The sequence below is a fragment of the Tachypleus tridentatus genome, chromosome 5 (genome assembly GCF_004210375.1).
Source record: "Tachypleus tridentatus isolate NWPU-2018 chromosome 5, ASM421037v1, whole genome shotgun sequence".
NCBI classification, from domain to species: Eukaryota; Metazoa; Arthropoda; class Merostomata; order Xiphosura; family Limulidae; genus Tachypleus; species Tachypleus tridentatus.
The window spans coordinates 11726237-11743021 of NC_134829.1; the positions used below are offsets into that span (position 1 = coordinate 11726237).

Here is a 16785-nt window from a genome sequence, read left to right on the forward strand (position 1 = left end):
TAAGTACTCTAGAACATTTTGTTCATTGATTGTGTTGATAGATAATACAGGTGTTATATTTAGTTCTATAGGACTAGATAAGTACTCTAGAACATTTTGTTCATTGATTGTGTTGATAGATAATACAGGTGTTATATTTAGTTCTATAGGACTAGATAAGTACTCTAGAACATTTTGTTCATTGATTGTGTTGATAGATAATACAGGTGTTATATTTAGTTCTATAGGACTAGATAAGTACTCTAGAACATTTTGTTCATTGATTGTGTTGATAGATAATACAGGTGTTATATTTAGTTCTATAGGACTAGATAAGTACTCTAGAACATTTTGTTCATTGATTGTGTTGATAGATAATACAGGTGTTATATTTAGTTCTATAGGACTAGATAAGTACTCTAGAACATTTTGTTCATTGATTGTGTTGATAGATAATACAGGTGTTATATTTAGTTCTATAGGACTAGATAAGTACTCTAGAACATTTTGTTCATTGATTGTGTTGATAGATAATACAGGTGTTATATTTAGTTCTATAGGACTAGATAAGTACTCTAGAACATTTTGTTCATTGATTGTGTTGATAGATAATACAGGTGTTATATTTAGTTCTATAGGACTAGATAAGTACTCTAGAACATTTTGTTCATTGATTGTGTTGATAGATAATACAGGTGTTATATTTAGTTCTATAGGACTAGATAAGTACTCTAGAACATTTTGTTCATTGATTGTGTTGATAGATAATACAGGTGTTATATTTAGTTCTATAGGACTAGATAAGTACTCTAGAACATTTTGTTCATTGATTGTGTTGATAGATAATACAGGTGTTATATTTAGTTCTATAGGACTAGATAAGTACTCTAGAACATTTTGTTCATTGATTGTGTTGATAGATAATACAGGTGTTATATTTAGTTCTATAGGACTAGATAAGTACTCTAGAACATTTTGTTCATTGATTGTGTTGATAGATAATACAGGTGTTATATTTAGTTCTATAGGACTAGATAAGTACTCTAGAACATTTTGTTCATTGATTGTGTTGATAGATAATACAGGTGTTATATTTAGTTCTATAGGACTAGATAAGTACTCTAGAACATTTTGTTCATTGATTGTGTTGATAGATAATACAGGTGTTATATTTAGTTCTATAGGACTAGATAAGTACTCTAGAACATTTTGTTCATTGATTGTGTTGATAGATAATACAGGTGTTATATTTAGTTCTATAGGACTAGATAAGTACTCTAGAACATTTTGTTCATTGATTGTGTTGATAGATAATACAGGTGTTATATTTAGTTCTATAGGACTAGATAAGTACTCTAGAACATTTTGTTCATTGATTGTGTTGATAGATAATACAGGTGTTATATTTAGTTCTATAGGACTAGATAAGTACTCTAGAACATTTTGTTCATTGATTGTGTTGATAGATAATACAGGTGTTATATTTAGTTCTATAGGACTAGATAAGTACTCTAGAACATTTTGTTCATTGATTGTGTTGATAGATAATACAGGTGTTATATTTAGTTCTATAGGACTAGATAAGTACTCTAGAACATTTTGTTCATTGATTGTGTTGATAGATAATACAGGTGTTATATTTAGTTCTATAGGACTAGATAAGTACTCTAGAACATTTTGTTCATTGATTGTGTTGATAGATAATACAGGTGTTATATTTAGTTCTATAGGACTAGATAAGTACTCTAGAACATTTTGTTCATTGATTGTGTTGATAGATAATACAGGTGTTATATTTAGTTCTATAGGACTAGATAAGTACTCTAGAACATTTTGTTCATTGATTGTGTTGATAGATAATACAGGTGTTATATTTAGTTCTATAGGACTAGATAAGTACTCTAGAACATTTTGTTCATTGATTGTGTTGATAGATAATACAGGTGTTATATTTAGTTCTATAGGACTAGATAAGTACTCTAGAACATTTTGTTCATTGATTGTGTTGATAGATAATACAGGTGTTATATTTAGTTCTATAGGACTAGATAAGTACTCTAGAACATTTTGTTCATTGATTGTGTTGATAGATAATACAGGTGTTATATTTAGTTCTATAGGACTAGATAAGTACTCTAGAACATTTTGTTCATTGATTGTGTTGATAGATAATACAGGTGTTATATTTAGTTCTATAGGACTAGATAAGTACTCTAGAACATTTTGTTCATTGATTGTGTTGATAGATAATACAGGTGTTATATTTAGTTCTATAGGACTAGATAAGTACTCTAGAACATTTTGTTCATTGATTGTGTTGATAGATAATACAGGTGTTATATTTAGTTCTATAGGACTAGATAAGTACTCTAGAACATTTTGTTCATTGATTGTGTTGATAGATAATACAGGTGTTATATTTAGTTCTATAGGACTAGATAAGTACTCTAGAACATTTTGTTCATTGATTGTGTTGATAGATAATACAGGTGTTATATTTAGTTCTATAGGACTAGATAAGTACTCTAGAACATTTTGTTCATTGATTGTGTTGATAGATAATACAGGTGTTATATTTAGTTCTATAGGACTAGATAAGTACTCTAGAACATTTTGTTCATTGATTGTGTTGATAGATAATACAGGTGTTATATTTAGTTCTATAGGACTAGATAAGTACTCTAGAACATTTTGTTCATTGATTGTGTTGATAGATAATACAGGTGTTATATTTAGTTCTATAGGACTAGATAAGTACTCTAGAACATTTTGTTCATTGATTGTGTTGATAGATAATACAGGTGTTATATTTAGTTCTATAGGACTAGATAAGTACTCTAGAACATTTTGTTCATTGATTGTGTTGATAGATAATACAGGTGTTATATTTAGTTCTATAGGACTAGATAAGTACTCTAGAACATTTTGTTCATTGATTGTGTTGATAGATAATACAGGTGTTATATTTAGTTCTATAGGACTAGATAAGTACTCTAGAACATTTTGTTCATTGATTGTGTTGATAGATAATACAGGTGTTATATTTAGTTCTATAGGACTAGATAAGTACTCTAGAACATTTTGTTCATTGATTGTGTTGATAGATAATACAGGTGTTATATTTAGTTCTATAGGACTAGATAAGTACTCTAGAACATTTTGTTCATTGATTGTGTTGATAGATAATACAGGTGTTATATTTAGTTCTATAGGACTAGATAAGTACTCTAGAACATTTTGTTCATTGATTGTGTTGATAGATAATACAGGTGTTATATTTAGTTCTATAGGACTAGATAAGTACTCTAGAACATTTTGTTCATTGATTGTGTTGATAGATAATACAGGTGTTATATTTAGTTCTATAGGACTAGATAAGTACTCTAGAACATTTTGTTCATTGATTGTGTTGATAGATAATACAGGTGTTATATTTAGTTCTATAGGACTAGATAAGTACTCTAGAACATTTTGTTCATTGATTGTGTTGATAGATAATACAGGTGTTATATTTAGTTCTATAGGACTAGATAAGTACTCTAGAACATTTTGTTCATTGATTGTGTTGATAGATAATACAGGTGTTATATTTAGTTCTATAGGACTAGATAAGTACTCTAGAACATTTTGTTCATTGATTGTGTTGATAGATAATACAGGTGTTATATTTAGTTCTATAGGACTAGATAAGTACTCTAGAACATTTTGTTCATTGATTGTGTTGATAGATAATACAGGTGTTATATTTAGTTCTATAGGACTAGATAAGTACTCTAGAACATTTTGTTCATTGATTGTGTTGATAGATAATACAGGTGTTATATTTAGTTCTATAGGACTAGATAAGTACTCTAGAACATTTTGTTCATTGATTGTGTTGATAGATAATACAGGTGTTATATTTAGTTCTATAGGACTAGATAAGTACTCTAGAACATTTTGTTCATTGATTGTGTTGATAGATAATACAGGTGTTATATTTAGTTCTATAGGACTAGATAAGTACTCTAGAACATTTTGTTCATTGATTGTGTTGATAGATAATACAGGTGTTATATTTAGTTCTATAGGACTAGATAAGTACTCTAGAACATTTTGTTCATTGATTGTGTTGATAGATAATACAGGTGTTATATTTAGTTCTATAGGACTAGATAAGTACTCTAGAACATTTTGTTCATTGATTGTGTTGATAGATAATACAGGTGTTATATTTAGTTCTATAGGACTAGATAAGTACTCTAGAACATTTTGTTCATTGATTGTGTTGATAGATAATACAGGTGTTATATTTAGTTCTATAGGACTAGATAAGTACTCTAGAACATTTTGTTCATTGATTGTGTTGATAGATAATACAGGTGTTATATTTAGTTCTATAGGACTAGATAAGTACTCTAGAACATTTTGTTCATTGATTGTGTTGATAGATAATACAGGTGTTATATTTAGTTCTATAGGACTAGATAAGTACTCTAGAACATTTTGTTCATTGATTGTGTTGATAGATAATACAGGTGTTATATTTAGTTCTATAGGACTAGATAAGTACTCTAGAACATTTTGTTCATTGATTGTGTTGATAGATAATACAGGTGTTATATTTAGTTCTATAGGACTAGATAAGTACTCTAGAACATTTTGTTCATTGATTGTGTTGATAGATAATACAGGTGTTATATTTAGTTCTATAGGACTAGATAAGTACTCTAGAACATTTTGTTCATTGATTGTGTTGATAGATAATACAGGTGTTATATTTAGTTCTATAGGACTAGATAAGTACTCTAGAACATTTTGTTCATTGATTGTGTTGATAGATAATACAGGTGTTATATTTAGTTCTATAGGACTAGATAAGTACTCTAGAACATTTTGTTCATTGATTGTGTTGATAGATAATACAGGTGTTATATTTAGTTCTATAGGACTAGATAAGTACTCTAGAACATTTTGTTCATTGATTGTGTTGATAGATAATACAGGTGTTATATTTAGTTCTATAGGACTAGATAAGTACTCTAGAACATTTTGTTCATTGATTGTGTTGATAGATAATACAGGTGTTATATTTAGTTCTATAGGACTAGATAAGTACTCTAGAACATTTTGTTCATTGATTGTGTTGATAGATAATACAGGTGTTATATTTAGTTCTATAGGACTAGATAAGTACTCTAGAACATTTTGTTCATTGATTGTGTTGATAGATAATACAGGTGTTATATTTAGTTCTATAGGACTAGATAAGTACTCTAGAACATTTTGTTCATTGATTGTGTTGATAGATAATACAGGTGTTATATTTAAGTTCTCATATTGTGTTGGACTAGATAGATAAGTACTCTAGAACATTTTGTTCATTGATTGTGTTGATAGATAATACAGGTGTTATATTTAGTTCTATAGGACTAGATAAGTACTCTAGAACATTTTGTTCATTGATTGTGTTGATAGATAATACAGGTGTTATATTTAGTTCTATAGGACTAGATAAGTACTCTAGAACATTTTGTTCATTGATTGTGTTGATAGATAATACAGGTGTTATATTTAGTTCTATAGGACTAGATAAGTACTCTAGAACATTTTGTTCATTGATTGTGTTGATAGATAATACAGGTGTTATATTTAGTTCTATAGGACTAGATAAGTACTCTAGAACATTTTGTTCATTGATTGTGTTGATAGATAATACAGGTGTTATATTTAGTTCTATAGGACTAGATAAGTACTCTAGAACATTTTGTTCATTGATTGTGTTGATAGATAATACAGGTGTTATATTTAGTTCTATAGGACTAGATAAGTACTTTAGAACATTTTGTTCATTGATTGTGTTGATAGATAATACAGGTGTTATATTTAGTTCTATAGGACTAGATAAGTACTCTAGAACATTTTGTTCATTGATTGTGTTGATAGATAATACAGGTGTTATATTTAGTTCTATAGGACTAGATAAGTACTTTAGAATATTTTGTTCATTGATTGTGTTGATAGATAATACAGGTGTTATATTTAGTTCTATAGGACTAGATAAGTACTTTAGAATATTTTGTTCATTGATTGTGTTGATAGATAATACAGGTGTTATATTTAGTTCTATAGGACTAGATAAGTACTCTAGAACATTTTGTTCATTGATTGTGTTGATAGATAATACAGGTGTTATATTTAGTTCTATAGGACTAGATAAGTACTCTAGAACATTTTGTTCATTGATTGTGTTGATAGATAATATAGGTGTTATATTTAGTTCTATAGGACTAGATAAGTACTCTAGAACATTTTGTTCATTAACTATATTTTCAGGTAATGAAAGCGTTATATGCACTACTTTAAGTCTTCATATTTAGGTTTGTATTCTAGAAGATTTTATCCACTAACTTGTAATTTAAAGATTCACGTTCCACATGACTAATTAAGTAATCTAGAAAATTTTACTCGCCATGTATTTTCTGGTTGTGAAGGAGTTAATCTGTGACAATCTTCCGTTCTAGATTTGTATTTTTACTACCTTTCAGATCTTCGGTTTTGCAAACTGCCTGTTATGGGCTGCTAGTTTGTGGTTTGTCTACAAGGAGACGGTTTTTCATTATCAGCGACAGGAATTGGTGAAGCAGCTTCCACCACAGTACCCCCAAATCTATCCTCAAACCCAGTTTCCAGGGATGGACATGCAATTCCAATAATAAATATATTACCCCAGTCAACTTCGCATTTTCGCGGCTAAGGTTAAGGTGTCGTCAAGATAATAAAGTAACAACCACTGGAGCATACGTTATCAAATACCTTTCCTCCTTTCAATCCCCAGAGGTTCAAGTATAGAAAGATAAAAGATGTAGCGTATAAAACTAGTGAATAGTGTTTGTTGTTGTATAAAAACGTAGATGTGGTCATCTGTATCTTATAGAAAGTGTACTCGAGTACTTAAACAATACATGTTCTTCCATGATGTTTAGAATGTTGTTATACATTTTATTCTTTCTATTTGAGAACGAGAACACAATTTGACTTACCTTATTAAGGTTCCATTCAGTCAAGAGTTAATATATCCAGTAATCCCAGGTGAATAGACAGAGACTGAACTATCCATACTTTACACACTTAATGACGAATATGTTTTTGCTTTTCTTTTCTTATCGACTCGTATTCACAAATTTTATGAATGCAGCAAACGTTGTTTACATTAATATGTGTAATGTTCGATAGTTAATGAAGCCCACTAGCATATTCAAACCATTTCTGTACGTTCATCATAGTTTCGGTAAAATATTTCAACATTTCTGTTAAGTGATGTCGTTGTTGCAGGAGTAGTTGCATTGCTGCAATCGTGCAGTGACGTAGTTATAGCTGAAAAAGTCACATTTCTAGAACTGTGCAAGATCAGTTGTAAAGATATAATTGTACAAAAATCTTTCAAAATTATACAACAAAATAAACGTTGTTTTCTGATATCTTAAGCTCAGTAAGTGAAGCTGTAATCAATTCTACTTAGAAACCTAAGACTCAGTATGTTGTAATAGCCATTGACCTCCGACATATATGTGCTGCTTTAGGACAGTTGATAGAATGTAAGAGAACTGTACATTCGTGTAATTTTAGTTTGAAGTTATAATTCTTCAGAAGTTTTAAGCTACAGCATAACTTATCTTCATAACGTATGAAAATCTTATTAAACAATATAAAGAATAAAATAACATTCAACAATTTTCTTATTTTTCTTCATCTATGGCCACATTCATCTGTTTGAATGAACATAATCTGTAGTTGCACATTACCAGTAAATGTAACCCATATAAATATTATAACTTATTAGATTAAGAAAATCTTGGCTCATATATTGCTACATGTTCATTTATAGATTATTTTGGGCCGAGTATTCATGCGCAACGCGAGAGAAAACGTCAACGTATTTTAGTTATCTTTGTTTTTCAACGTGCTATTCGCCCATCAACGAAATTATTTTTACAAAAAAACAGTCTTGTTTTTCGACGGAAGTAGATTTATCTTTATTACTAACCAGCTTTCTAAGTCATCAATCATTTCATGGTCGATGTAATAACTAGGGTATCATAAGAAAACAGTAATTTATATCTATTTCTGATACTAGTGTGCCAGACTGTTGATTATGTGGCTGGTACCTGGCACCGATAACAAAATTTATATTCTGCACCATGGAACCGTTATAAGAGTGACGGTCAAATCCTGTAAATCGAGTACAGTATCTCACGTGTTGGCGACGGAAAACGGTGTTGACTCACTACTATTTCCCTACAGTCGATCACTCGAAAATTATGTACGGCTAATGCAGTAGTCCTCGAGTAGCTTTGCACATAGCTCAACAACAAATATATTTCTTTGCTTAGTAAACGAGTGAGCAAGTGCTATCGTAAAGGGTCAGTAGGCCTGTTTCGTGTTTTACTTGATAATTGATAAAAGATACAAGGATACACAGCTAAATTAAGAAGTATTGACAATTACTGGGGACCTAAAGTGTCTCTTTTAAAAAACCGTCAACTTTGCAATACATTTCTTGGTGCAAATGTTTACTTGGCTTTGTGAACCTGTTATAGCGCTTTACGGACATGTATATTTGTCGAAATTAAGTATAACTTTTATTTTCATTTCATTCTCAATCAATACATGAGAATACGTGTTAAATACACGAGAAAAAAGATACTTAGATGACGAACCAATGCAAGTTTGTATTAAATGTTTACTCTTAGTTCACTAAGAAACATCTTTATGAAATAGGATTCTTAAAAGAGGTGTTAAAGTAATTTTAGAGTTTTAATTTTTATATATAATTTGAAATATATATTGAGCCATTCGGTATGGATGTTTTTTATAATTAAAAATTATAATCAAGAAATTACTAAAATACTTAAAAAAGCATTAGTGGAGGACTTTGGGTCAGGAGGTAACTACGTTGCAGGAAGCGAGGACTTCGTTTCTCCCAAAAGGTCCGCAGCTCTCGAAAAAAAAAGCAACTTGTAAGCGATATGGTTAGGCGTAGTACAGCAACAAAGCTGGATAAAAGATAATATCATAATTTTAATCCTCACTGAGTCCATACATTTGTTTTTCTTCATACATTTCTCTTATATAGTAACACGAAACAAAGTGAATTATATCATTTTTATGAAAGTTCAGTATAGTTATAGTTAAGTATGGTTATTTTATTTCGGAAATTATTAACTATTTAATTATGTTGTCGTTAATGTTTCTAATTCTGTTCTATGCATAAATGTGTATGCAATTTTAGATTGAAGCCATAATCACGATTATCAATACATAAAGTGCATAATGTATAAGCAGACAAATAATCTATTATAATAATATTCAGTTCCTGTATGTCCTGAAAATGCGCGTGCATTTCATTTTAACGAAGCTAAACAAAAGACTGGTGTAAATATACTTCAGTAGACATTTTGTAAAACAACTTATTGAACGCTTATCAAAACTTTAAAAAAGATCTCGCATTAGAATAACATTATAAGTTTATTTATTGATAATTAGATACGGTAAAGTATAGCTCTAACTGAACTCAAGCAAAAAATGTACACCAGTTACAGTAGCAATTTATCTCTTTGTTGAATACCAGCCACGACCGAAAAAGTATATGTGGCAGTTTTTTTGCCTTTCGCTTGAAATTTCCTTATCATTTCTACCCATGTTGTTTAAGCTATACTTTCTTGCATGTGTTGAGTGTTAGATCGATAAATCCTGGTCTGTTTGAAAACACTTTACGCGATCAGAAAAACAAGCTCAAGTAGACGTAACTTTATTTTAAAAACTACAATACATTATTTAATAAACCTACGTGTAAAATGAATAACATCAACGGCATCTATAATAGTGTACAGAGCATGAAACAGTTAAGAACGTTCAGTGTATAACATAGTTTTTCAACAAGGACACAAAAACGAAAAATAAAACTCTCAGTAAAGTAAAAAAAATACTAAAAAGTGTTGATAGCAATTTATAAAATGAATCAAAGCTAACGTATCGCAAAATAAAGTAAATCTCAAGTTGTAATGAGGCAGACTTAGTTAAATAACGAAAAAACATTTTAAAGCGTGTTCATGAAGATAAGCATACAGGTATGAACGAACTGTGCTGCGCGTGTTTTCTTAGAGCAAAGCCACATCAAGCTGTCTGCTGAGCCCACCGAGGGGAATGGAACCGCTGCCTTTTGCGTTGTAAATCTGGAGACATACCGCTGTACTAGCGGGGGAAGCTTGCGATGTGTATTTTGCACTACATAAGTCCAGAAAGCCCATAGAAACATATTTATTGTACTATTATTTTTTTTTATGAAATTACGCGTGGGTTAAGTATTGTTTGTGTGAAATACTTTGCAAATAAAGTAGAAACCGGTTGTCACGTGATGACAGTGCCATTGCACCATTGTGTACAATGGTCGTTATATTAAAATTTAACTGAGCAAAAAACAGGTAAAGAGATTCTGAATTTAAAAGCCAAGATGCAATCCGAACTCTCGGATAAAGCCTTTCTAACGATATAAGATTTGAAGCATATGATCAAGAAATTTACAAGTAAAATTCCGAACAAAAGAACACAGGTGCATTATCCATATAGATAGACCGTAATTAGTGCTCCCCAGTGACTCAGCAGTATGTCTGCAGACTTATAACACTAGAAACCGGGTGTGAATAGCAGTAGTGGACAGACACAAATAGCATATTGTGCAGTTTTGTTCTTAATTACAAGCAAACAAGTTGTATTTACTACTGGTTTCCTAATAGCAAACAGTACGTCTGCGGACTTAACGCTAGAAACCGGGTTTTGATACCCATGATGCGCAGAGCACAGATAGCTTTGTGCATATTTCCAAACAAACAAACGCACTTAGTACTGGCGTAACTAATAAGGCCTAAGACAAGTGTATTTATAGATTACAGGTGTCTGTGATTACAATTTTTCTGCATTATTCTAAGAATCTTATATTTAAATAGGTACTGTTACAATAAATATTTTAATTCATTCGCATGAGTTATGCTGGTCTCTTGCTTTTTAAATAATTAATAGTTAGCAGGTAACAAGCAACACTAGTAGTTGCCTACTTTCTTGCATGCACGAAGAAAAGAAATACAGTAAAAATTTTATCCCATAATACTTTGTGGTATTTAATCTGCTTTTTAAACACGCTTTACACTTACGAAGTATATAATATGTCTATTCTTGAATGGGAAAAATATGTAAAGTACAAATAATCTCACTTTCAAAACTATAGTGCCTGATTTTTGTGTGTGTGTGTTTTATTTACAAAACTATCTGTTAAAATAGCACCAATGAATTATTATTGAATAAATTATAGGTGTTAAAATACTTTTATTGTTAAGAAACATTTGTAGAATAATTGCTTTCAGTGCTTAAAATGTTATTCAAAACTGTATAAACCTTCTCTAGTGATATTGATATTATAAACCGAAATAGGTCGACAGTGAGAAATCAGACAGAAAAAACGATGTAACTTGATGATTCTTATACAAATACGTTAAATGTAGATGCTGTTTTTCACCGCATTCCTCATAATTTGTTCATTGCAGCTCGAAATTATAGGTCTTTAAAAACATTAGTTCAATGTTTAAACCATAATTTTTAATACAACCTGATGGTGTTTACTAAAGTTTTTAAGTTAAGACTTGAGTATATTTTATTTTAGCGTGGCGATTGCTTGTTTGTGTCTTGACTCTGTGTTTATAAAATTTAAAATGTTCTCTTTTTAAAACATTAACTACTGTGCATAAAAAAAGAGATAATATAAGAACATAAAAAAATTCGTATATAATATGAAGAAATATTAACAAATGTTTTTACGTTAATTTGAGAAATTATCTAGTTGTTTTACCTTAATATAGCTTTAACTGCATTAGTTTTGTTATTTTAGTGTGTTAATTAGCCAAATAGGTATTTACAACTGTCGCATCAACTGATAACTTCTAATGGGGGTTACCTCCTTTTAGACAATTTTTATCATTAATTAGCTTTAAAAAGGTTTTCAAATAAACACCAGCTTTTTCCTAAGACATATATTGTTTTGATGGATAACAAATACAAGCAGTATAATATAATGTCAACACAGTAAAATACAAACAGTATGATATAATGTCAACACAGTAAAATACAAACAGTATAATATAATGTCAACACAGTAAAATACAAACAGTATAATATAATGTCAACACAGTAAAATACTCAGCGCATAATATAATGTCAACACAGTAAAATACTCAGAGCATAATATAATGTCAACACAGTAAAATACTCAGCGCATAATATAATGTCAACACAGTAAAATACTCAGAGCATAATATAATGTCAACACAGTAAAATACAAACAGTATAATATAATGTCAACACAGTAAAATACAAACAGTATAATATAATGTCAACACAGTTTGTTTTCACATATCTTTCCCTCTATTTTATAAATTTTGTTTTTGTTTTACTTTTCTTTAGCTTTTATTTCAACACTGTAGCTACACCATGAGTAGATTATGTATGCCAATTTCCATGAAAAGAGACTGTAGACTGATGATGTTGCCTGTTTTAACCACTTGCACCAGTATACAGCAGTATGTTTTCTCTGTCATTCAACAGACACAAATATGCATATTGTGCATATCTTCCCTAATATTGCACTTTCATTCTAAAAATATTTTGTTTACCATTTCTTAAAGTGAGAGCTCAAGAATGACTGCCAGTTTACATCAGTGTTTTCCAAACTGTAGGGCGCGCATCCCTGGGAAAAACAAAACAAAAAGAGAAGAGTTTGAGAAAACAGTAGACTAACAAAACTGTCAATTTCCTCTCAGTGTTTTTTTTTTTTTTCACCTTCTCACTTATTCATTCCTTAGAAGCATTTTCTTCATTTAAAATAAAATTATTTGAAACATGTAAAAAAATGTTGATTTTGCTCTTACCACTTGCAAAATGTTATTAAAACTATGTAGGTCATCGCAACGGAAACTTTGAGTTAGGTGAGGTGCCCCTAAATAAAGTTTTGAAAATCTGGCTTACACTATCGATTATAATCTCACGAGTCTTTCATGGATTCTGACAAAGAAACAGTCAATAGCGTCGTCACACAATTACCACTCGAACTAATCTTAGGAGTTATTTTATATTATTATTTTTCAATAAAGCAATGCATTTTTTATAAATGTTTAGGAAATCATGTCTTGAAGCAAAATTACAAGGCATTTGTCGAAGAAAACGCAAGCCACTTATAAATTACTTTTCCAAATTTTTGAACAAAATGTTATGGTTAGAAATAAGTTTTCAATGCGGGAATTCTTCCCTCTCACAATATAAACTATTCTCATTCATTGTTACTTTTTATGAATGATTTTTTTTCCTTACGTATGTCACAAGCCTTCTGCTCCCCCTATTGAAATCAAGCGAGCTTAGCGTGTCTCTCATATAAATCATCATGCATCTTTTCTCCATCAATAAGTGCCCGCCGCTGGTACAGCGGTATGTCTCCGGATTTACAACGCTAAAATCAGGGGTTCGATTCCCCTCGGTGGGCTGAGCAGATAGCCCTTTGTGGCTTTGCTATACAAAAAACTCACTCTCCATCAATAGGAGCATAAACACTCACGTGACATATGTGACTTTCTTCGCGCCACTACTAAACTATTTCTTCTCGTTTGATAGTGTTTTACTCTACCGTCTTTCTTTTTTATCTTCCGGTTTGAGCTATAGATATTTCTCGAAGTGGTTATAATTTTTTTAATATGTCCAATTTTCTTTAACGTTACATTACTTTTGTCTGATTTTAGTCGCATTTATTTAATATATTCGTTTTTTGTCGACTATAGAAGTATGAATTCCGAAGTCAATGCCACGCGCTTCAGGTATGTACAATTTGACAGGAGATTTGTTTATATTTGTTTGCAGCGAATTTGAATATTACATGGGTCAACCTTTATATCCAGACATTGCTCTACTTCCTCCTGAACATGTGAAAAGTGATCGCCTGTTTCCACCTCGTCTAAATTACCTTCCTATATCTTTCCTGAGGATTCCGTTTTTCTTTCCACGGTTTTATGGGCTTTATTTCTCACCTACGTGATATTTTATCCCTCATTCCTGTTTCTTATGACCTATGCTGTTCCCTACTGTATGAACATTCTTCAAAACTCTATTTGGTTTTCCCCATTCCCTGACATTCTGGTTTATGCTGAACATTTTGCCTTTCAGATACATGATGGCATTAGCATGTCTCGTCCACTCTAGGCCTTAAATCGTCTGCCTTCGCTTATCATCATGCAAACTGCCTTTATTTCGACAAGCAACTGTTGAGTTCTGTTTCACCCGTTTGAGGGACGGGCCCGAAATTCCCTGTTGTTTTAACTTATACCAAATTTTCCTGCTTACGTTTTGTGCTCACGATTATTTTGTAGTAACTGTCCACAATTTATCTCCTATCTAAGGCTATTCACAGAAATACTGAGGAGTTTTTTTGGGACATCTTCTTCTTCCTTTCTTTCACATAAACTCTCTAGGATTTTCATATGGCTCCATTTTTATCCCTTTTCGTCATTGATTAGGTTCCACAGTCTTTGGAATATCGAGTGGCATCACTCCAACAACACTGCACACTATCAATCTGGTAGTCTGTTTATCTCGGTTACAATCAAATGTGACACCAATTCCAATTTCCTATACTTCTCCTTCCCAATCCTTATCATACCTTCTTCTCGAGGAGCCAAAACTCATTGTATTTCTTGATGATGCACAATACGTAACCTTTCTTCATCAATGGCACCCGTTGATGTTTGGGTTCTTCAAGTTTTGTTGGTAGGATTCAAGATCCTGTTTATTGTCACATCTCCCCTGTACCTATATCCTTTCCTTCACCTCGGGATCCCATTGTCTCTCAGCATCTATCAGAGACAGTTCAAGGCTTTCTTCCTCAACAGGCTATCAAACCTGTTCCCAATTATTCACCATGCTCGAAGATTTCCAGCTGCTCAACGTACTGTAGGTAGTGTCTCCACGTTTTTGCATAGGAGATTATATTGACTTAGAGGACATGGTATTCTATGACATTATCGGTCCCTCTAGGTTGTGCACCCATGCATTCCCTAGAGTGGACTCTGTACATTCAATAGAACCTTGCTTGGGATCCCTTGGATGCTCTGGTTAAACTTTCTCCTTCCCTAGGGTATAATCCAATTTGATGGTTGGACAAGACTCACAAATTGGCAGGAGCCCTATTTCCTCCTTATCCAGGTTTACCTCTGTTTACAGATGCATCCCTTCAGAGCTGGAATGCACGGGTTGGCCGTCAGGATGTTTTGGGTTGTTGGTCTGTAGACGAGCATTCATTACATCTATAGGTCTAACCATCTGTTCAGATTGGGATCATTTCTTCACTTTAACCAGACATTATTTAGTGATGATGTATTCCGACAGTTCGACTGTGGTGATATATATATATCAGTCACCGACATGGTATCTGATCGGCGTCTCTATTTTTGTACACTGCATCTCCTCTGTTAAGCCCATACATACCATATTTGTTTGAGTGTCACGCCCTGGGTGCTTTCAATCTAGTAGTGGATTGTCTTTCTCACTCCAACAAGGCTCTTCTATCCCCTCGTTTTCTGGTGACTATGCAATTGGTGGAAGTTTCCTCACATCAATGTATTTTCCACTGCCCTGGATTACAAGTTATCCTCTTTTAGTTCCCAGTATTTCATCCTCAGGCTTTGGCTATTGATACCATCATTCAAGATTAGTCACAAAAATTTCCACTTTATCCTCCTTTATTTGGTGGTTTTTCTAATCCATGTCACTCTATGCTGGGCCCTTCTGATAGCTCTCTTATTGGCCAGCTCAACCATGTTTTTTTTTTCACTAACCCCAATTATTTCCTCCTGTACCTCCTCCCTTGTTCTCCAACCTTCTTCATCAACCCTTCTCACTGGTCTTATGCCCCTCCGTTCATGCCCTCCATATTCACGCCTGGCATGTTTTCAATCTGTGGCATGGAGATCTGGTTTCTCTTAAATATCCTTACAATGCTCAGTGTTAAGCTTTCCGTTTGGCTTAATCCATGCACCCTTCTTTCACACACGGTCCCATGCTCTGAGATTTCCAGCTGCTCAACGTACTGTGGGTAGTGTCTCAAAGTTTCTCACGTGGCTTTACGACTGGGAGTCTTTGGTCTCCTCAATTTCAGGTTATGGATTGTTTCTAGTTGAGAGAGTTGACTGAAGTTGATAGACATCCATTTGATACTAGATGTCAAGTTTACGTATCGATATTTCAGAGCTAATCTTTGTGTCATATCCGATTATTAGATTGGTTCTCAATTCATTGTTCTTGAGTTTGAAGGCATTATGATTCTAATCTTACCATTGTGTGGATGTTGAGAACATTTGGAATATAATAGACTTATCAAATACGGTCGATTGTGCCTTAGCCATTCTACACCCACAAGCCATCCTTGTTTACTCATTGTTCTCACATTGGGATTGAGTTACAATATATTTCTCTGGTTAGGGTCACTTTTCTACCACATTCTCTCCCATTCAGATGTACTCCTTCTATTTTCTGCCCTGATATCTTGCACATTTTACACAAATGTTGTGTTGTTCCTCTCTTCAGATCTTCCAATCTGACTATCATCTGTAGAGGTATCCTTTGAATGATTTCGGGAAGTATGTCTATTCTTCCTTTGCATTGTTCCTTCTCGTAATAATTGTAGGATTCTAGCCAATCTTGTGAGAAGAGGGAAGCACCTCATCAAAAGTCATAATT

General features: G+C 32.2%; 1 protein-coding gene across 1 annotated transcript in view; it reads left to right on the plus strand.

The window, feature by feature from the left end:
- LOC143251244 (synaptophysin-like) overlaps positions 1 to 9094 on the plus strand; it is a 69349-nt gene extending 60255 nt beyond the window's left edge. The window contains exon 5 of the mRNA XM_076502691.1: positions 6507 to 9094. Within this exon, the coding sequence (XP_076358806.1) occupies positions 6507 to 6674 (168 nt within the window). The 3' untranslated portion in view covers positions 6675 to 9094. The remainder of the gene's footprint in view (positions 1 to 6506) is intronic.
- The last annotated feature ends 7691 nt before the right edge of the window (positions 9095 to 16785 follow it).